Below are 22,925 nucleotides of genomic sequence, written 5' to 3' on the forward strand. Positions count from 1 at the left end.
GATACTCACAAACAGGAGTGCCCCCCCCCCCACCCCAACACACATAGATCATCCTCAAGTTTACATGCCAAACAAAATACAATAAAGACTCAGAAACACAACATCACCAGGCACCTTGACCGTGCCGTAACCGAGCTGGAGAGGGCGTGATGCGCCAATGACCCCCATGGGTGCCCCATCGCATTCACGGAAAGACCACGCCCACGGATTAACACCATCGGTGAGAAAGGGTGAGACGGAATGGCGAGAACAACAAGTCACCAGAAGGGAGGGATGGAGCTCACCTTTTCATCCGAGTATACAGTGTCCCTGACAACCTGGTCTGGCCCACTGTGCGAGTGTGTGTGTGTGTGAGTGTACGTGTGTGTGTGTGAGTGTGTGTGCGAGTGTGCGAGTGTGTGTGCGAGTGTGTGTGTGTGTGTGTGTGAGAGTGTGTGAGAGTGTGTGTGTGTGTGTGTGTATGCGAGTGTATGTGTGTGAGTGTGTGTGTGTATGTGTGTGTATGCGAGTGTGTGTGTGAGTGTATGTGTGCGTGTGAGAGTGTGTGTGTGTGTGTGTGAGTGTATGTATGTGAGTGTGTGTGTGTGAGTGTGTGTGTGTATGCGAGTGTGTGTGTGCGAGAGTGTGTGTGCGAGTGTGTGTGTGTGTGAGAGTGTGTCTGTGTGTGTGAGTGTGTGTGTGTGAGTGTGTGTGTGTATGCGAGTGTGTGTGTGCGAGAGTGTGTGTGCGAGTGTGTGTGTGTGTGAGTGAGAGTGTGTGTGTGTGCGAGTGTGTCTGTGTGTGTGAGTGCGTGTGTAAGTGTGTGTGTGTGCGCGCGCCCGAGTGTGAGTGTCAGTGTGTGCGCGCGCGAGTGTGTGTGTCTGTGTCTGTGTGTGTATGTGTGTGCGTGCATGTGCGCGTATGTGTCTCTGTGTGTGTGTGCCTGCCTGTGTGTGTGTGTGTGTGTGGAGCCCAAGTAACCGAGTGTCAGCAAAGCTACTGACTTACAGCCCAGCACTCAGCTGGCTGCAGGAGCACAGCCTCCAAGTGCATGACCTACGGCCTCCTTTGTCTCAGGTCCCCCCCCATCCCCCCCACACACTGGGGGCTTGGGTCGATTGATCCAAACAGGATTAACTAAATCCCCACCGAAAAACACAGACGTCCCCTCCCCCAGAGGCCCTGGCAATCCCTATATAAATCAGATTTAATCACAGGACCCCAATGGGGGTGGGTGGGGGCTGGGAAATAATCCTCCTAGGTTGGGTCAGGCCAGTGATATAAAACCGGCAACTTGCACAAAAACCATTCGACATTCCCCTGTCGGCCTGACCCTCAGGACAATTAAACTTTTGCATGCAGCCCCACCCTTCTCAGATGATAAAGTGTCCCTATGAAGTCCTCTCAGTCGGAGTGGGTAGCGATGTGAGCAGCGATGTGAGCAGCGATGTGAGCGTGCCGTGAAGGACACAGCTCACAGAAAATGCCTGTCTGTCACGGACACTGTGGACGTCACGCAGATGCCCTGATGGCATGGTAACGCATCATCGACGGCGGCTTCAGATTTACTGGCCAATTTCTGACATACACCCAACCTATCATTTGTGAGTGCCTGATACTCCCTCCCGGCCTGAAACACACCACTCTGTGCCTAAGCGTTTAGGAGAAGTCTGCAGACATTTACTGCTGAAGAAGTTAACTTTAGCACCAATGTCAACCAGTGAAAAAGGCACTTCCCACTTTAGAAAAGCCAGTCAGACCGGCCAGTCTCCCCAGACTCCTTCCTGTAAGCCACATGCACTATAGCGATCACAGCATCACCCACAGCTAATCCGGATGCACCACCATAAGCCTGGAAGCTGCTATGCTCTGTTAGCTGTGCTTCTGTTAGCTGTGGCTCCGTTAGTTTGTGGTAACAACTGCATGCTATCATTCCATTAGCCATGGTTCTGTTAGCATGCAGCTGTTACCTGTAGCTATGGCTGAGTTAGCCGTGGCTCTGTTAGCATGCAGCTGTTACCTGTAGCTTTGGTGCTGTTAGCCGTGGCTCTGTTAGCATGCCGCTGTTACCTGTAGCTATGGCTCAGTTAGCTGTGGCTCTGTTAGCATGCAGCTGTTACCCGTAGCTATGGCTCTGTTAGCCGTGACCGTTTCCTTGCATCCATTGTCGCAAGTATTAAAGGTTTTAAAATTAGGTTAAATCGGCAAAAAAGTAAACCATGTCACCTTACTTAGTTTTACCTGCATCGGGGGCGTGTAGTACCGCTCTCACCCGAAGATCGTTATTCGCATTCTAAATAGCCGCATTAGCGCGTATTCAAATCGCATCCTGGTAGCTCTCCAGCTGCACCCACCAATGACCGACAAAATAGGCCCCGCCTCCCTATTAAAGATATGATACCCAGCAGAAGTGATTAAGTCACAGGAAGGGGGCTGAGACCACCCCCTGGAAAATTGGTGACGATCAGGACGGCATCCAGTCTGCCCTCATTCCACAGACCCAGCTTGAGTCTGTCCTGCATTTGGGGTGGTGGCTGGATTGAGTAGCTAGATCACACCAATTCATCCAATCTGCTCGAACCTGAACCATCTGCCGCATGAACACATCATGGCTCATGATTCCCACCTCGAAGTCCAGCAAGCTTCCATAACATTCAATAGATCCCCCCCCCCCAAAAAAAAAACAAAAGCAATTCCCTCACTTCAGACTCTAACACAACTTGTACCCAAGGTGTGGGGAAGGGGGCTCCTACCTGCATGGGCTCCGTGGAACTGCTGCTCAGGTCGTCCCCGGACTCCGAGTCGTTCCTCAGTTTCTCTGGGCCATCAGCGGTGAGGTCGCTAAACACCGGCGCACGATCCACATCCTGCTCTAGCAGGATCCGCCTCACCAGCACGGGGGAGCGGACAAAGTCCGGAGCCCTGGCATTGGGTGGGTCAGGCCGCATGTGCATGAAGCCGGGCCCGGCGTACTGGTTCAGGTTGTTGTTCTGGACGCTCTCTGGCACACCGCCAAAGCTGTCCAAGTTCTGGTTGGTGTCCCGGTGCAGTGACGGTGGGCTGGGCCGGCCGCACCCGGCCCGCCCGAAGCTGGACATCTCCTGGGGCCTGTTCAGATTTTCGTCCGACCGCCGGATCTCCAAGACATCCGGTTTGAGCCGGCTCGGGCTCACGGGGTGCAGGGACTTGCCGGGCGGCATCAGGGCCTTGCGGACCTCGCGAACGTACTGGGCCGGCACATAGAATGCTTTGGCGTCCTCGTCTTTGCGCACCTGCCACCAGTCGTCGTTGGTCTTGCGCACCAGCATGTACCACTCGCCCTGCCGGATGCTCACCAGCTTGTCCTTGGCCGTATACTCGTAGTCATACTCCACCTCGATGTACGTCTGGCCCGGTGCAACTGGCACCTCAGCCCTGCCATCGCGGTCGGCCATCTCTCGTCCGTCCTGCTTACCGCTGGGGGGCCAGGGGAAGGTTCATGGTGCGAGAGGAGGCCTGGGAATGACAGGAAAAGCCGTTGTGTTGTATAAACAGACCAACAGAACTGACAACGCTCCCACTTCCTAAGCTTGGTGACAGATGCCATATTCCAGTCCTTGTCAGTGTTATGAAGAAACTCCCCTATCACTGAAGTAATAATGGTTTCTTCCAGCACACAAGGTGGGGGAAGGTTATTATTACTAAAGCTCATAGAACTATTAAGGGCTTTGGGCAGCCCGATGTAAGAAGGTAACACCTCACAAATGGATAAGAGTTATTTTGGGGGCTCACACCTCGCATATAGGGGGGGATGTCATTTAACTTCAATGATTTGTATGTTGACACCCCATTCAGAAACAGAAGTGCATCTCTCGAGGGCCCAGACCAGGTCCAAGTGGGCCAGAGGTGACACCAGCACCAGGCTGGATTCAGAACCCACCCGCATCCCGGGGTCCCCAACTCACCACATCATACCCCCTCCGCTCCCCTCCACATGCCTTCAAAATTTAACTTAAAAATAGACCTTACCCCATTACTTCTGCGTCCTCCCACCCCATCATCGGTCACTCGATTGACGCTCGCATGCACGAATGCCAGCTTATATCAGGCCCAAAGATGAACGCATCAGTATGATGGGGCTCCATGGCGAACTGGTCGCCCACAGTAACCAGCGCGCATAACTTCACATTTAAAATCAGGCCCCAAGAAATGGCATGCCGGCCTGGTCTGTGTTGTGTGGCACCGGTCAGAACACACCTCTTGTGACACTGATGCGCTTTCTGGTTGGTTACTCTTCAGTCAGTCAGTCAGACAGACGTAGGTTTAGAGCAGCTAAAGTCCAAGGAGTTAACCTTCTGTTTCTCATTCTTTTATGCAGCTCCCTCCTTCCAGCACTCCACACCAATGACTTGTTCACTTCCAGCTCTCATAAACCTCATCACGGCCTGCGCTCTGAGGCTGACACTGGAGATGAAACCATCCCTGACACCTCTAAACAAGGCTGGCTCCATTACGCCAATCCCTGGCCAGAAAAGCCAGTCTCTATCTTTGACGTCTGGACTTGTGCCGGTTGGTTAAAATTTCAGACCTTGGTGGGGGGGTGGGGGGGGGGGGAGGATATGGAGAAAGGAGTGTAATTATGCTCAACGCGAACCATGCTGACAACAGGAAGCACTCCAGGCCCCCTGCAACAGATGGACCCCCTGCTGAAACAAACGCCCCAAAGCTTCGAATGTCAACACACTTTGTCTTCCTCTTTCCAGCTGATGATCTGTTTTTATTCTCCACAGCCCATCCCCCCCCAGCTCCTATGAATAAAAGGATGTTTTCAGAGATCCTGTTTTCGTGTCACTTATGTCCTTGTGAAAAACGGGTCACTGGCGAGCTCACATACCGTGGTTTACCACGGAGTCATTTTGGCAATGCTGCACCCCCTGGACACCATTTCCCTGGGACCGTTTCCCCACCCCCTGCATTTCACGGTTTGGCCCTCATTTTTTCAGCTTGCTGTCCCTGAAGCAACCACCCCCCCAACTCCATTAACCTGACAGTCACATTCTTTCAAACGCTTTCCCCTCTGCTCCGATTGAAGACAAGATGCCAGTTTTGTGGAAAATCTGAGCTAAGAATAAAATGCAGTGCCTCTTTCAATCAATCCTTCATCAGCGCTGCGGAGAGGCGGGGAGCAGGCTGTCAGACGCCATGCCCCCCACCACCTCACCCACCCACCCCATCACGGGGCAAATCGCCGAGGAACGGCAGATGGGTACTTCATAAACCCACCTTTGATATCGGTAGGGAGTGTTTACCTGTTCAGACAGACAAAGGAACCATGTGTTACAACAACAAATCTATTTCAGCTTTCAGGGAGAAGAATGTCACTTGAAAAGCCTGTTTTTTCCTCACATATAATAAATAAATCATGATAGAAGACAAACTGCCTTCATGGACACCACGAACCCAAACTCGCAACCCACTAACTCACAGCCGCAAGCGTAAGTGGCCGGCCGGGGTCGAAGTGACAGAAACGGACACGAGAGACCACTTCAACCAGAACAGGAATGACTGGCCGCAGTCGACGCTGATGGGGCTGGCCCAGAACTGGGCAGTGCATCGCCTGGTCAGCATCCAGGAGCACCTACAATACCCTCAACTGGGTCCCTTAAGCAAAACACAAATCTTACATGTAGACCTCAATAAACCGCAAACCTGCCGAGTATGTTACCGTGGCGACAGATTTCCAGGTCGCTCCAAAATAAACAGTGGCTCTGAGCGACAAGGACTGGTGAAAACCCAGTACAAACACGCTTTTACGTGCGGAAGTGAAACCCAGCTGGCGACATCTGAAAATAGCTGGACCGTTTACTAGAAGACAGCGCCAGCTAAATGCAGAGCATCTCATGCCCGCAAAGCCTGCCAGAAAAATCTACAAGTAGATAAATACCACAGGATACTACAGACTTAAGATCATCTACAGATCCTACCACAGGAATCTCCAGATGAACCAGAAGGGTGCTAATCACTCAGCTTGACTTCAATCATCATCTTTAGCACATCAAGTTCTGAAATTATTCAAGTGTGCCCTATCAATGCATAAATTTCACCTCAAAATAAACCAACATGGTTATCGACCTATACGCTCCTGGGTAGACCGACAGGACACAGAGTACCTCAGGTCGACACACCAAGTCTCTGCTTCATCAAAAAGCACCCAGATGTTGGAAGACCATGATAATTTCCCACTGAAGACAGTGTTCCATTTTATATGATAAAATGAGTTGGTCAAGCCTGCTGACTAATTGCAGGATGACACACTTGTGTCGTCTCTCCTCTGTATCTGACACTCCTTTGCAGATGATTAACATGAGAAGCCAAAGAGCTCTCAGCTATGATGGGGCCAGCGTCTGAAGACGTCACACGGTGCCCATTACCCACAACCATGGCGTGCATTCAGTGCACTCACACCAAGAGCCGCGGCCGCTGTGTGACCCCGCCTTTCCACCGGGCTCTCTGTCCTTACGAAAGCAACCAATTCGACCTCACACGGGGTCTACCCACATCCTACGTCAAACAAAGGTCACCTGACCTGCAGCTTCTCCTGACATCACATGGTATCCGTCATAAGCAGCAGTTTTTTATTTGCCCTTTGCACAGGAAGGAAGCCATGAACAATATAAATTAAATGCCTAGCATGTAAAACCTCTTACCACTTCACGTGAGGGTCACCTCTCACACCAGTTACAATCCCAGGAACTAAGCAGCCTAACGGCACGACAGAGAAAAGGTCACTTTTGAAAAAACAATGATCCAGCTTTAACCTCCCAACCCTAGAAGGTCTTTAGGAAAAAAACAGTCCGTGAGGTGCTCCCCAGACTGTGAGCGTATGTAAACTAACCCTCCAGACTCATAATAGGATGGAGGGGATTACAGTGAATCGTGTCACTGCCCTATACATAGGGCGCAGGGCAGCACCAGCGCGCGCTTTAACGTCAGTCACCGGCGCCTAAATTCTCCGCGGTTATTTCTGGAATATGAAAGGTCAGGAAGGGATCTAAAGAACGGCGAGCAACTGGCGCGGTCCGCACGTCCTTTACACGCTCACCAACCGGGGGATATAATATTTTTGGGTGCGGAGGAACATCGAGTGACCGAATTATAAAAGTATTACCCGTCCCTTTTCAGATTATGCTACAAATGTATGTCTATGAAATATTTTCTCAGCGACATTTCATAACAAAGACACATTATTGGTCGCAGCATTTATAATCATGTGTTTTAAATGGGATTATGCAATTTACAGAGCAGCATAGCTACAGACATCCTGATGAACATATACTGCCAGTACTGATACTCAGGTATGCTTAGGGACAGGAGATGATTAATTTTGATTTTCATAACCGAAAATTGCCTTATCGTCCCCTTTGTTGTTATTATGAAGCCTCGTTAAGGTGTACGTAATAAAATGAGTAAACACAGCTGAGTCGGTCGGTCCATCTTGCCGGACCGTCTCTCCCCTATCACCCCGGGCAGACCCGGCCCCCCAGGCAGCGTGCGATGTGGGAGAGGCGGGCTCCAGGCAGCCACGCTCCGGTGATATCCCATTACCAAACCACATTAAATAAACATACACATACGCCCACGGCGACGAGGAAGTTTCATTTTGGTTTCGCCGAAAAACGAAATCCCTGCCATCAGCACACTTCCCCATTTCTGATTCACGAATAAACACCTTTTTGTTATTTAAACGTTTCTCCATGGCATGCATCTGGAAACACGTCATTCTCTGGAACCGGTGATTCTGGCACATTGGCCACAGGAGACGCAGCCTTTGAAAGTTTCTCACACATGAGTAAGTTCGAGGCCGGCCGGCTACTGCAGACAGAGGTTCAGGGAAGGCGCTGTATCGCACGCTGTCCAGTCGCCTTTGTCCCCAGTGTATTCATCGTTACTCCAACGCCATATCCATTGTGGTCAACTGCCTCGATACACACGACAGCAGAAGGTTTTTAAACCATCTTCGGAGGAAAAACCCGCCTGCGCACCCCGAATACCCTACTTGTTAGGAACTTACCCACCCCTGTGTACAAGCACGGAGGTAAATAGCCGATCGATGCGGCCGCGCTACAGGGGAGACACCCTACATGCCTGGCAGGTTAAATAAACAGAAATACAAGATCTGCATTGGATATTCAGCCTATGGCATCGTAGAAACGACGGGATCCATGACTGTAATGTGCGCATAATCAGCCCTGAACGCCGAGTCCCTTCCATGCAAATCTCTAAATTCTAAGTAATAATCATTAAAAAGAAAAAACACCACTTCATAAGCCTTTTACCGAATCCAGAAATACTGGCGTGCTGTTCACAAAAAAATCACCTTTTCCCTGCATGAGCCAGAGCAGGCAATTCGGTTTAAAAAACACAATCACAATTCACGCCATTTCCACCGCAGTAAAACACAATGAAACCCTACATGATAAACCATACATGTGGTACATATTAAAACGCACGTGTAATGGGGTGTCCATTACGCTTCGGCGCATTACAAAAACGCGGCATCGGCGGAGCAGGGTCATGTTCCCTGCCGCGGGAGAAAAACACCATGTAAGTATCTAAAGGAATTAGAAATGCATGCTCAGCGACCTGCGCATGAAACGGTTACATTCATCCGCACTCCGGGATTGTTTATATCTAATTATACCAACCTTGGCTTTTGAAGTCGCGGTTTGGAAAACAAGCCGGTCCGGCGAAGCACCAAATAAACCAACTTCCCCGATTCGTATGTCGCTTTCCTGTCCGCGGTACAGGAGCAGGCGATCCGCCCGCCTCCTTCCAGCGCCAGTCCACCAGTTCTGACTTGAGGTATCACCGCCTGCCAGATCCGACGAGCCCGTCCTTCGCCTGCTGCAGTCTGCGACCCCGGCGGGACTCGGGCGCCATCTTGTGGCTTTAGGCCACTAAGCCCTTCTGGGCTACACACGTACCTGTGCGCCGGTATCACTGAGTTGCTGGTTTCAGTGTCACCAACTCTAGTGAGCTGGCTGGACTGACATTTTCAATTCGAGAGAAGTCCACACACGTATTTACATGTATGTAACTGTTTTATTACCCTGTAAATAGTCCGAGGGTTTAAACCACCCAACGCTTGTGATGCAGCTTATTTTAATTTTTATAATGTAATAATATAAATTTGCAGTAAGATTTTCTTGTGCAAGTCAGAAAGCGCGACTGTCGCGCAAGATGTGAGTTTGCAACCCTGTGGATTGTGAATTTTAAATGTTCAGTTAAAAATATCGATTCGCTGTGTGGTCTCATAACAAGTGTTTGCCGGTGTTCTGTGTGATTTTTTTTGTACGGTACTGAGGAAAACTTAATACCCCTACCCGTCTGGACAGACCCCAGTCCTCCCCTCGTCCAAGATAGGTGGTTTTAGGATGGATGGATGGATAATTAAAAGTTCAATTTTAAATAATATGGGTTATTCTCTGACTAGCGCCGAGAGCTTCCGAGGTAGGTTCTTTCGGGATATTCTTCGCCGCCTACAACACCTAACCAAAAGGCGCCAAATGGACAAAATCTTGTGAAATTCGCGAGGGGAAACAAACGTTGCGCGAGATGGACCGGATGAGTTTAGCGACAGAGCGAGTTAAAAAGGCCTCGTTTTCAGTTCACCCACGTAGTCAGTTTAATAATTAGGGGAGAGTGGGGCAGTTGCAACATGGCTTATTCCTCTAATCAGGAATGAGCTGAGGTGATTATATTCGTACTGCACATGCTTACTTAGCCCCTCTTCCTTCTTGGAAGAAATTAACCATATGTGACCATTCCTTCTGCAAAAAATACTTTTCATAGTAAGAACATAATTTTTATAAGATCAGAGTTTTTGTCATGCTGTCTGAACTCTTTGCATGAAGCACATATCCATTTTCTGAAACCACTTATCCCATTCAGGGCCGCGGAGGGTCCAGAGCCTATCCCAGAGACTACGGGAGCAAGGCAGGGAACAACCCAGGATGGGGCACCAACCCATCGCAGGGCACACTCACACACCAGTCACTCACTCATGCATACCCATGGACAGTTTGGTAACTCCCATTAACCTCAGTATATTTTTGAACTGTGGGGAGAAACTGGAGTACCCAGAAGAAACCCCCCGACGACACGGGGAGAACATGCAAACACCACACACATGGAACCTTGGTGGAGACTCGAACCCAGGTCCCAGTGGTGTGAGGCAACACTTCTCCACTGTGCTACCCCTACATGATTTTAAGGTCATATCATTTTAATCAGTGTTTTCTTAGCTTCTAACAGGCATAGCTAGCATGTGTCAAAGCTGTTGTGTCAAGTAGCATAGCCAGTTTTATCATGGCTGTCAGTTTAGGGACAGTTGCAACATATTGTTGCAACCATCCCAAAGTACTGTTGCACCAAGGGAGGAGCTGTTTATTCTTGCTACAACTGCAAGTCTGATGTGGACCAATGCCCTATCTTACCCTCTTCTCTGTCTCACACACATAAGCTACATCACATGCACGTACAGAAACGCACACAAATAATGACATACCTGCATATCCAGATGCACACTTAAAAATACTTTACAAGATTCACTTAAACACACACATAGTTCACTTCAGCAAGCTCTCTGACGTGGAATTCTTGCCTGTTACCCTTTCTCTGTCACACACACATTTACCTATATATCCAGATGCACACTTAAGAATACATTCCAACGTTCACATAAACACACACAGTTCAGTTTAGTAAGCTTTCACAGTTCACAGTATTGTTAAATTTCTGTGGCTTGATTTTGTTTGTATACACATATGCGCGCGCGCACACACACACACACACATACACACATATTGTAGTTCAAATGTATTGTGATAATTAACCAAAACATTCTTGTTGTTTTTTACTGAAATGTTTTTTCCTTTTACTAGTCTTTGTATTTATTCGGCCAATTTAACTTAGCGAAGACCCTGTCTGTGCATGAATACATTTAAGAAATTGCAAAATGATGTTAAAGAATGATTTTATTACATTTTAATGGATGTTGCAACTGCTCCTGTGGACTGTTGTGACTGTCCCCTGTTATGGGGTCAGTTGCAAAATTTGACTTTGTCTATTCAAGTGTAAATTGTACGTTATATATTATCATATATACAAATGTTACAGCAGTGTGGATGGGTAGCTGACAGATGTAGGTAATTTTGTCTTTCCAATACAAACAGTCTCTGAGAAACTGAAGAATGAATGAAGTGTTGCAACCGTTCCCACTGTCCCCTGCTGATTCTGATTGGCTGCAGAGGCTTCACACCTGACTCACAGGTATAGCCTTGGTATGTACTCGTTATTGGTTTCTGCTTCATCAGAAATAAACAGAACACATGCCTACCACACTTCTGAAGAGGCGTGTCCTGTGTAGCCTATATAATGTGTGTGTGTGTGTGTGTGTGTGTGTGTGTGTGTATGAGAACCATTTGTAAAAGTGTCCTGCTTTGTTGTCAGATGTAATGGGACAAATATATGCTTTTCCTTTCCACCCAGAAAATGTCCCAATTTTTAGAAAGATACACTCATCACATGCCTTACAAAACACAGAACAAGATACAATTGATTAAGGTTTAGGCAGTGTTTGTAGTACGGTGTTACTGTAATTCCACTACTTTTGGCAGTGATGAGCAATGTAAGTAATTACCTTTTCAAATTAAGTTTTGCAATTAAAAGTATTTAAATTTAAATGGGCTTGTTATTGGTTACTTTTGTCGTGTGAAAATATTAATTGACAAAAGTAGCCTATTCCCATAATATTCTGTTTATTTATCTAACGTCATTCGACCTTAAGACTTCATAGCGACCCAAGCAAGGTGTCCTCCCAGCAGATTCCAGAGATTGAAAAGTTGAACAACGCTGTTATCTGTAAACAAAAACCATTAAACATTAACAAGTCAACATAGCTCTCATTCGTGTGTGTATTAACCAAGTTTTTATACACATTTGTAATACAAATAATATTTTAAACACTTTAGATATAAGGTGTGTAAGTAGGACACATCTACTCACCGATATTATTTATAGATGTGTCGTCTTGGTTCTGTATAATCTCCTCAGGTAGCCCTAGCCTATCATGCATAGGTATGGTACATGGCAATGCAGAGTAACATGGCAATACAGAGTAATTTTCCAACCAGTTTTAAACTGAGTGATTATGACCGTTTCATCTGTGTGGATTTATCCCTGCATCATCATGAATTTCCAGTAAGACAGTAATGATGCAGATCACAGTGTTTTACAGGAGATTTCAGGTTAACTGACCTAATGCATGACAATTGAAGACGCCCTATTGCAGAAACTCAAGCAAGTAAAACTTATTGGAGATTTTCAAAGTTAAAGCAGGTAGGCCTATAGTTTCATGGAATGAGAAGGTCAAGATTTCATTGTGTTCGTGCCTCCAATGGTTTTCATAGTTTCAAAATGGTAGATAATTCAAGCACAGGAAGTAAAAATCCGGACTAAAATTTTGTTTCAAACAGTAGAGCATAAAGAATCAGTCACAGAGTACTGAACTGGTTGGTTGAAACAAAATCTTGGTCTGGATTTTTATTTTCTGGACCTGAACTGTCCACCTTTGTTAAAATGCATGAGCCACACGAGTAAGTGTCATAAGTGCTCATACAAGGTGGTTCGTTAATTATAAACTCAATGCAGGTGATGTTGGCTGGAGATGGCTGTCAGCTAAGGAAGCATTTTATACATTTACGAAACTGCAAATCCATTCATTCATCCATCCATCCGTCAAAACACCTGCATACAAATATGGATCTGCATTTTATACATTTACGAAACTGCAAATCCATTCATTCATCCATCCATCCGTCAAAACACCTGCATACAAATATGGATCTGCATTTTCAACACAAACCACGCCCAAATTGTCTTTCCTGGGCTTTTAACTTTTGCGCTGTACCTCAAACGATAAAGCTGAAACAGATCAAATGGCAGAGAGGGACTGGAAAGTTACTTTAAATGCCCCATTTAATGTTAATTAAAATAATTTTTTGTTCAGATATATCTTGTTTTTATTGTGCTAGTTTATGTTGTTGCTATAATTTTATGCCATGAAAATGAATTAACAGAGAGATGAAGAAGATAAACCATTAAAACAACACAAAAAGTATCTCCAGAATAGACCAAAGTATGGGTGATGTCCCATGGGACACGGTCAACAAGTCACGTGTTCCTCTGAATAGCCAGTCCAAAGTAGGACCAGAAGTCACATGGATCTGTTGACGTGCATCAGCCTTCCAAAGACAATGCCCAATATTTGATAACCATAGCCAGGCAACTTCATAAAATGAAGTGGTAATAAAATCTAAAAACATGGTTATGATTTGTTTTATGGTCCAAAGTAGATTTTAAAATCCAAAAGTTTGGAAAAGTATCCTATGTGCTAACCCTTGCCATCAAAAGTACAGCAAAGTAATTATACTTTATACTACATACAAAGTATTATAGAAATTTTCTAATCATCTTCAGAACATTACAGGTGACCCATTACAAAAAAGGGGTAATATAATAATATTTGCTGGAACTCAAAATCGTTTTCCACATATTGGGTTTGGAATGACTCCCTTAAAAGCATAAAGCTCTACAGTCATTGACTGTCAGTTAATATCAGTTAATGTTTTTTTTACAACCACAGCAGATGGTGAATAGACAATTCAGCATTGCACTATTTCCCAAAGACATACATTTCCTTAGACAAACTAAATAACAGATTTATGACAGAGTTGGTGAATGTGCCATGGGAATTATCATGGGTATTATGGGTATTATCATGGGTATTATCATGGGTATCATCACAAAAGCAGCCATCAGCAGCTCAGTGCCATCAGCAGCTCAGTGCCATCAGCAGCTCAGTGCCATCAGCAGCTCAGTGCCATCAGCAGCTCAGTGCCAAGCCTCTCCTTAATATCTTCCTGTCCAAACATGGCTGTTTTACCACAAACTTTACAAAGTGCGCAGCTCCAGGCCACACTCCAACAGCCAGGTCTAAACACGCATTTTAAGAAAAGGCTTCAGTACTGAAAGACAGTACAATTAGTGTAGTAGGCTGTTTAGTCCAGGGGCATAACTTTGGGTTAAGCTTTGGGGGGTTGAGGTCTCCACCCATTTCAGGAGGTCCAGGGGGTTGTATTGGTTTTGATTATTGTAACCCCCCCCATCCCCCCATAATTTACACCCATGGTTAAGTCACCTCTTGCAAAGGTGGCATCCTATGACAGTACCATGCATGATTCGACTGAGCTCCTCAGAATGACCCATTCTTACACAAATGTCTGTAATCCTGACTGCATGGCTAGATGTCTCATTTTATACACCTGTGGCAATGGGTCTGAATGAAACATGTGAATTCAACGATTAAGAGGTGTGCCACAATACTTTTTTTTTCGAGATAGTGTACAATTAGGTATTGACCAGGTTTGTATTATATTTGACACTTTCCTTATTAGTACTAGTTTTGTTAATCTAAAGTAACCTGTCGAGTCTTAGAATTTTAATATATTTTTGCTGAAGCAGATTCTAGATAGCTTTTTAAGATGAATTATACCTGACCTTGTCCATAAAGTATATACACTTTTGTTTTGCTGAAGGCTAATGAAAATTAGACTAATTTCAGCTGAGCTGTAGTAAAAAGCATAGAAAAGACTGGGGTTGCTGTGTGGTCGGGTGCAGGATTTGTTGTTTCTGGGGCCGCACTCCAAAGTCACTAGTGTAGTGAAGGATTGTGGCCCCATGCAAATGTGTGGTTTGACTGGTCCCCCACCCTCTGGTCGACACTTAACGATCTGTGCTGAGTGCCCCCTCCTGGCCATGTTCTTGGCACGCACAGCCTCCTTGATGCGGTCCACCTCGTGCTGGTAGCGCTGGTCGCGCACCACATTCTCCTTGACCACCTCCAGGGCCTTGACGCCTTCGGCCGTGGCTCACAGACACTTCTCCAGCTTTGGAAGCTCACAGCGCAGGTCGGCGTTGTCACGCACTGGCTGTGAAAGTGGCGCCGAGCTTGGTGCGAAGCTCCAACCTCAACTTACTCATGAGACGAGATGCAAGGTCACACCATGCCGAAGAAACACTGGGACGTCTCAACACCAGATTCTCCAGTGCCACCTGCGTACCTGCTTGTGGACTTTGGTGAGCTGTTTAAGATTGTTCTCCAGGAAGGAGATCTTCTGGCTTCATGTCATCTCGGAGTACCATATATTGAAGAAAAACAAAAATACAAAACAATGAAATATCAAATGTCATTAAAGCACAAATTGTTCAAAACAAGAACTGGACTATTTAAATGGAGGCCAATACTGAACACTGAAGACCAAGTTAAATGTTCTGACGAGCAGTACCTTCTTAACTCTGGTTAACTCTCGGATGAAAAGCTTCCTGAGATTGTGCAGGCTCTGCAGCTCCTTAGCCTGGCAGAGACAGAGACGTGACAGTTACAAGGTCAACCATGGACCCGTTTGAGCACCAACCCCAACAGACCCCCCTGCCCCCACTCACCACAGTTTCCTCCAGTCCTTTCAAGTCCTGCCTGGCCTGATCCCTCCTGTCCTGCATCACACTATGTGACAAAACAAACCAGCATCAGTCAGGGACTCCCCCCTGACCACCACACAGCTAAGGAGCACTTGTCAACCCCCCAAATATCAGCTGGGTCAGACCCTGCCCCCCCCCCCCCCATCCCCGTGAGTTCCTGCAGCTTACAGCATTTCTCCTGGTCAGCAGACTTCAGCTTCTCGGTGAGGATGAGATCAGAGACAGACAGTAAACGAAAAGTCCTACAGCAGATAGCCGTAACCTTACAGCATAGTGGCCTGTATGTATCATGCTAATTAGGTGGATGGGATCTCAGTTAATTTCATTCATAAATCTTTATTCTGTTTGTATGGCTGGATATTAACTGAACCAACTCGAGTTAAGTGATTATGTGGAGGGTTTCTACTATTCAAAAATTACCCCCTTATAGTTCAACTCAAATACCTCAGTTTCTTCAATTTCTGAGCTGGATAAATGTCAACTACCATCATGGTATTTGTGTATTAGGTCTGAGTAGAGGGCAGGTGCAGTTCCCTTCGGGGCCTGTGGGGGTGCATCGCCTTACTCCTGCAGCTCAGTAATGAGCTTCTCCTTCTGGTCTAGCTCATTTTGCAGACCGGCAAGCTGCTTCTGGTGAGCCTCCCGGTGTGTCTGGGTCTGTTTCTCCACGGCCTCCTGGAAGAAGGTGTCAGAGTTTACAGCACCCTAGGCAGACACTCCCACATTGGAGCGTGCCAGATATACACCCACTCACTTTCTCACGTGCTATGGATCCACACTACTGTTATATTCATGTCTAGCAAAGTGGGATTATTACAGTGAGTAAAAAGGGTTTATTCTGAAATAGAAGATTATTTTGGAGTTACGCCTTGGATTTGATTTTTCTTGATTAACAAAACGAAGGGGCCATCCATGTACCTTTACTCCATTTGCAGTCCACACACACACACCGTCACAGCTACTTAATGCTAAGACCAGAGGCCCATTCCTCTCCAGCGTGTTGGAGGCCTTTTCACTACTTCACCCTGAGTGCTGATCTTCACCAGCTCCTCATTCAGGGAGTCCATGGTCTCCTCCAGCTGCCTCTTCTTCTGCTCTACATTCTGCAGATATTCCGTCAGGGACTTGATCTTGGCTTCATGCTTTTGGGGGAAACGTGGAGAGAGAATAAAAGAAGTTCCTGAAGTGGTCAATTGTAAAACTGAGGTCCACAAGCCTACTAAATAATATTTTTTATTAATTGATTTTCTGGTATTTATAGTAAAAACACAATATAGTGCGGCGACAGCAGACCGAGGCATCGCGGGAGCAGAGAGAGACATGGAGACTTGCTTGCTGGGGAAATCATGCTCTTCATTAACAGTCCTTAACCCTTGTATTGTTGTGGTTGTTAATGTTAATGGTTGCGTTTCCCTATTGTCGTCCGTGTGTTTGCCCATGTGTTTGCTCGTGTGTTGTGTGTACCCGGTCCAATCCTCGTGTGCATTTAGTGTGTGTAAACCACCGTGTGTGCATCTTGCAGTTCGGCGTCTGTGTATTTCGGTTCGGTGCTCGTTGGTTGCCTGTTGTAGTCCTTCTATTTATAATTGCACACAGGGCATGTTGGGACAGTTGATGGCCAGCTCCTCTAGAGCCAACAGTACCTCCTTCACTTCTTCTTTGGAAGCCTCATTCTCCACCTGCAGCCGTTTTAGATCTGCCTGGAGTCAGTCATGGTCGCGGCGGGATGAGGCGAGCAACTGACAGGAGACCAAGAGATATCAAGAGTTGAAGTCAATGGCATATACAGGAGCAGGGCCACTGGAACCAACTGAAAGCTGATTGTGTGACATGGGGAGGTACTTCGGGGTACAAAGATGCAAAGCATATCGTAGGATAATGATAAGGCTAGCCCCTCTATATGGCTCAAAAATCTTAGTGTCACTCTTGGTCAAAGTCAATGAACAATTCAGCCCAAAGAAACCATGTTTTGTGTTCAATTGTAAGCCTGGCATGACAGCACCCAGCAGGGTGGACTCACTTCCTCCTGGTCTAGCATCTGTTGCTTCAGCTTCTCCACCAGCTGGCTCTGCTGGTTGATCTTGTCGTCCTGTGCAAACAGAGCCAAGAGGGTCATGATCGCTCACTTTCTGACCACGGACACCTATCCTCCACCACCCGACCATACTAATGACTCCACCCACTCTCCATCTTGTCGTCCAGTTGCTTGTAGAGCTTGCCCAGCTCCTCCTCGCACCTCTCCTTCTGCACGTCACTGAACTTGATTCCTGGCACCCCAGGGGAGGGTGAGACCTCGCAGTTGCACATGTTGTCTGGAACCAAGGCCTCAGTGTTAGCTTTCTCCTTGTTGAACTACTCCTCAACTGGCAGGGAGAGGGAGGCAGTAAGACAGGTGTTGCTATCCTGGGTCAGGTGATTGCTAGAGTCAGGTGACCACCCAGACCTCGTTGCCTCATCCCAGCTGCTGGCCTTCCAAAAACATATGGGTCACACCTCCCTCCAGACCAGCCCCCACGAGACCCTCACCACTCCTGCATCGGCTGAGCTTGCACTCCAGCCACATGATGATGCTGCGCAGGTTCTTGCTTCCCTCCTTCTCCCACTCATATGTTCTTGATGGTCTTCACCCTGAAATCGCAGCATTTCATCGCCAGTGACGCAGTAGCTTTGCATCGGTCACTCCATTAATGGCAAAGACATGCCGGAAGGCCAAATAAACTGTAGCAGACTTAAAACATCATCCAGGAAGACAGAAATAAGGGTCCTATCCTCTTGGTTGTGAGAGGATTTCTTAAATCATAAATGACTGGCAGATAAGGGCATTTGGAATGAATGTGGAATGGAACAGTCTTTGAACAGTGCATCCCTAGCTGATTATACCTTTGGCCATACATGAGGGTGGACTTTGTCTCCGCATCATTGCAGGAGGACGGCGAGCAGCAGATGATGATGGTGGTCCTGAAGGATTCTGGTCATCTTGCTGTCTCTGTAGGGAACGTAACCCTATATGGCAGAAGGGTTTGATAAAGAAATAAATAAAAGAAGCAAAACACTCATAAAATTTGACAGATGCACAACAATCCTACTGTCAAACAAAACCAATCAGATCTGATTTCATTTTTTGATGTTTGTTTGTTGAGGTAGGCCTAATATCCCAGGTTCATCTGTAATGAAAACCCAACCAAATACATGTCAAACACACACGGACAGGTGTGAAAGCAGAGGAGAAGACACTGAGCCTTCAGCCAGCGCGGAGATGATGTTCCCCAGTGCCGAGAGTAACGTGTTGATGTTCTTTGCCTCATCCAGAACCGCACCCTCTGCTCCAGTTTTACTCACCTGCAGACACGAGTGGTACCAGATCCAGTTGGGTCGCCATGCCCCAATGCTATCATTTAAAACAAACCTTTCAAAATTCCTGATAATGTTCCCCATTTAGAAATGTCTTCAGAAATAACCCAAAGATCATAAAGACTTTGTGTATCCTACTGTGCCTTTACACAGAAAATGTTATTACTCCTCTCACAATTGGGAAAAAGACAAGGTCTTTTGAGGAGGCCATTACGTCTTCCCAGCATTGACTCTGGGGGAACTACTTCTTGTCAAGTTGGGCTGTGGGGCAGGTGAGCCAGTGCACCTGTTCGCCTGCCAGGTCGACCAGGTAAAGCTTCCCACTCAGCTTCTGGCCAGTCTGCATGTTGTTCTGCTTCACATTGAGGAGGAAGATGCTACTGTATGACTCCGTGAGCTATGCTCATTCATGTCTGTAGAGCAACATGGAAATCATCATGCTTCCTACGGACCCATATTCACCATGACTTTGCTTTGGCATCAGTGACTACACATGCATACAGACCCACATACTTGCACACAAAAACACCCAATACTGCAGCAGGATCACTGTTTAAGATGAACACCATAAACGAGGGGAAGTCTAACCGGCACGTGGCCGTGACAAGTACGTGGCTCCTGCACAGCCGAACAAAGGACCCGCCCACCACTTTAACTATCGATTGCGTCACTCACTGGGCGGGTCCTTTGTTCGGCTGTGCAGGAGCCACGTACTTGTCACGGCCACGTGCCGGTTAGACTTCCCCTCGTTTATGGTGTCCATCACCTCCTCTGGGCTGCACACAAATCTCTCGGTGCACCCCTAGGGACAGAGGGTACCCCCGAGTCCACCAGGAGGCACTTGCCACAGACCATTGGCCTGGTCAGACCACTTTAATCCTAAACCTGTAGCTTACCTTGTTTTTGTCTTCATGTACAGACAGGTTCGTCTTTAACACTGAAAAACAAAAAAAGTGAATCTCAGAGTCAGATAATTCATCTTAAAAAATTATCAGGAAGCCAAAAATATAGTAAAATTTTAAGACTTGACAGGTTTGTTTTGATTAAGAAAACTAGTATCAATAAGGAAAAAGTTTAATACAATACAAACCTGGTGAATATCTAATTATACACTATGTCAACAAAAGTAATGGGACACACCTCTTAATCATTAAATTCAGGCATTTCATTCAGACCCATTGCTACAGGTGTATAAAAATCAAGCACCTAGCCATGCCATCAGGATTGCAAACAATTGTTGTGAATGAATGGGTTATTCTGCAGAGCTCAGTGAATTCAAGCATATTAAGTCAGATCGTGAAATTTCTTCCCTATGTCAGATGGAGTGATGTAAAGCACGGCACCAATGCACTCTGGACCAGTGGAAATGTCTTCTGTGGAGTGATGAATCACACTTCTGTCTGGCAGTTTGATTGATGGAAGACTGCATTGCACCAACTGTTAAGTTTGGTAGAGGAGAGATACCAAGACATTTTGGACAATTTGATGCTTCCAACATTGTGGGAACAGATTAGGGAAGGCCCTTTTCTGTTCCAGCATGACTGTGTCCCAGTGCACAAAGCAAGGTCCCTAAAGACATGGGTGGGTGAGTTTGGTGTGGAAGAACTTGACTGCCCTGTACAGAGCCCTGACCTCAACCCCATTGAACATCTTTGGGATGAATTATAATGCAGATTATGAACCAAGACCTTCACATCTAACATCAGTGCCTGACCTCACAAATGCTCAGCTGGATGAATGGGCAAAAATTCCTACAGGCACAATCCAAAATCTTGTTGAAAGCTTTCCCAGAAGAATGGCAGTTGTTATAGCTGTAAAGGTGGGACCAACTCCATATTGGTGCCTATGGATTTAGAATGGGATGCCATAAAGGTTCCTGTAGGTTTAATGGCCAGGTGTCCCAATACTTTTGTCCATATAGTGTATGTGCCAACAAAAAAAGAATGGTATAAGTTAATCAAGTTTAATTAAACTCCAAACCCTTCAACTCCACTAAGAAGCTGCTGGGAGACAAGCGAGATGGAAGCCTCGAGTGCTCAACTGAGGAGGTGAACTCCTTTCTACCCAACACCTTGAGTAACCTAGTGAGGGACCTGGAGCTTAAACCCAGAACCTCCAACTGTGGAGTTTGCTATGAGGGAGCCCAGCTGGTCAGAGGTTCAGGATGTGGTGAAAGGGGCCCGATCAGTCTCAGCCCCAGGCCCCAGTGGAGTTCAATACACTGTATACAAGCGCTGTCCACTCCTACGGCACTTTTGGAAGATCCTGAAGGTGCTATGGCGTAGCGGAAGAATTGGCAACCAGTGGAAGTATGCTGAAGGTGTATGGATCCTGAAGGTAGAGAACTCTGAGAACATCAGCCAGTTCAGAACTATCTCGCTGCTTAGTGTCGAAGGAAAGATATTTTTCAGTATCCTTTCAAGATGACTAACCGAGTTCTTACTGAATAACAGCTATATTGACACCACTGTTCAGAAAGCCTGCTCTGTACGGCACCAGTAACATCCTGTAACTACCAGTCAGTGATTTGGCTGAGGAATTTATGGTGTCAAGGACACGGGAAGTCCTGCAGTACTGAGAAACGGCCGGTAGCACTACTAAGTGGACCCAAAATAGGTTCATAAGTGTTACAACTGTTTTCACGCATTATTCAACGTGTTAGTATGTATGGGCGTGGCCTATATTTCACAGGAAAACAGACCGGGCGGAAAAATGGCAGAAAACACTACTTTGGAATTGCAGATTATGTTTTGAATAAAAGATCCAGCTGCTGCAGTAATAATTAATATTTTATAAAGGAACTACTGACGGTTTGTTTTTGTTTTATAATTACATGCATTGTTCAGTCATTCATTGCAAAGGATAATTACTGCTAAGTTCTGGCAAAGGCTTAAGGTTATAGCTGGATATTTCACTAATAAAGAAAAGCAGAAGCAGTTTATGTTAAAAGGAAGAACTAATTTGATATAAACATGTTGATTATTAATTATTAAGAGTTTTTTTTTCTTTTTTAATATCCTGATAAAAGGTTCACAATTATCGCGATATTATCGTACCGTGAGTTTTTGGTATCGTTACATCCCTAGTATCTTGCACTCCAGAAGGTCCTTAATCCTATCCAGGTAAATTTCAAGATATGAAACCTGCAATACAAACAAAGCTCATCAAGCCCCTTTGCCAGTAAATGAAACTTTTGCTTGATGATGAAATGTGATTTGATCAAGGACAGGAAAATAATGTCCACACCTTAATATGGAATTCCAGGTTCTCATCCATGGAGTAGATGTAGTTAAAAGTGTCCTGCACAATTCTGGGAATAATGCCCATTCCGTCCGGATCATGGAGGATACCCTGTAAAACTGTCTGACCTCCATCATTGCCTTGCAAATGTAACAGAGGTAAAAGAACATATGAGTGAGTATTCACCAAAATCATAGTAAAATGTTCATTGAAAATGTTGTATAGTGTTTATAAATCCACTACCTTTTTAGACGTTTTTTTTTCCTTTTCATTTTGTTTTACATGCATAGACCCATAGGTGCTTTTATTTTGACAACGGCTCCAGGCACTTCACGTTAGCGTGTAGTCTGAACAGTTGTTTGAAACAGTTTAAATACGAAGTAGTCAAAGTAAATTTGGATAATTTTGGGATAATGTGTGTAAGAGTTGTTTGGTGCTGATTTATCGTGGTTGTAAGTTATATTGATGTATAAACAAGTGCGTCATCAAAAGAAATTATTGCGGCAGACAGTTTACCAGTTTAGTTCACTCACTGACTTAGTCACGTGCTTCAGCCAAACGCATATCGTTTCACTTAAAACTATTTTAAGTGAAACGATATGCGTTTGGCTGAAGCACGTGACTAAACTGTCAGTGAGTGAACTAAACTGGTAAACTGTAAATTAGCTTCTTTTTTTTTTTTGGCTTTTTCTTGCTTTATTAAGACTTATACGGAGCTGAGTATCTGTAATGCTGATTGCATGTGTTTTTCTATTTATGTTTGAACAGGTATGTGG

General features: G+C 45.9%; 1 protein-coding gene and 1 pseudogene across 16 annotated transcripts in view; both read right to left on the reverse strand.

Annotated features, from left to right (window-relative positions):
* Window positions 1-9,509, reverse strand: part of arhgap12b (Rho GTPase activating protein 12b) — a 38,412-nt gene extending 28,903 nt beyond the window's left edge. For 4 of the 16 annotated variants that reach the window (XM_072713661.1, XM_072713653.1, XM_072713652.1 and 1 more), the window contains exons 1-2: window positions 8,664-8,950; window positions 2,733-3,474 (exon numbers count right to left, since the gene is read on the reverse strand). In XM_072713661.1, the coding sequence (XP_072569762.1) occupies window positions 2,733-3,413 (681 nt within the window). In that variant the 5' untranslated portion in view covers window positions 3,414-3,474; window positions 8,664-8,950. Of the gene's footprint in view, window positions 1-2,732; window positions 3,475-6,665; window positions 6,768-8,468; window positions 8,492-8,663; window positions 8,952-9,341 lie in introns of those variants that run through there. The other 12 variants (XM_072713665.1, XM_023840403.2, XM_023840402.2 and 9 more) reach the window with 7 other exon arrangements.
* A 4,377-nt stretch (window positions 9,510-13,886) lies between these two features.
* Window positions 13,887-22,713, reverse strand: LOC111858536 (kinesin-1 heavy chain-like; annotated as a pseudogene).
* Between the last annotated feature and the right edge of the window lie 212 nt (window positions 22,714-22,925).

The sequence above is a fragment of the Paramormyrops kingsleyae genome, chromosome 1 (assembly GCF_048594095.1).
Source record: "Paramormyrops kingsleyae isolate MSU_618 chromosome 1, PKINGS_0.4, whole genome shotgun sequence".
Taxonomy (NCBI): domain Eukaryota; kingdom Metazoa; phylum Chordata; class Actinopteri; order Osteoglossiformes; family Mormyridae; genus Paramormyrops; species Paramormyrops kingsleyae.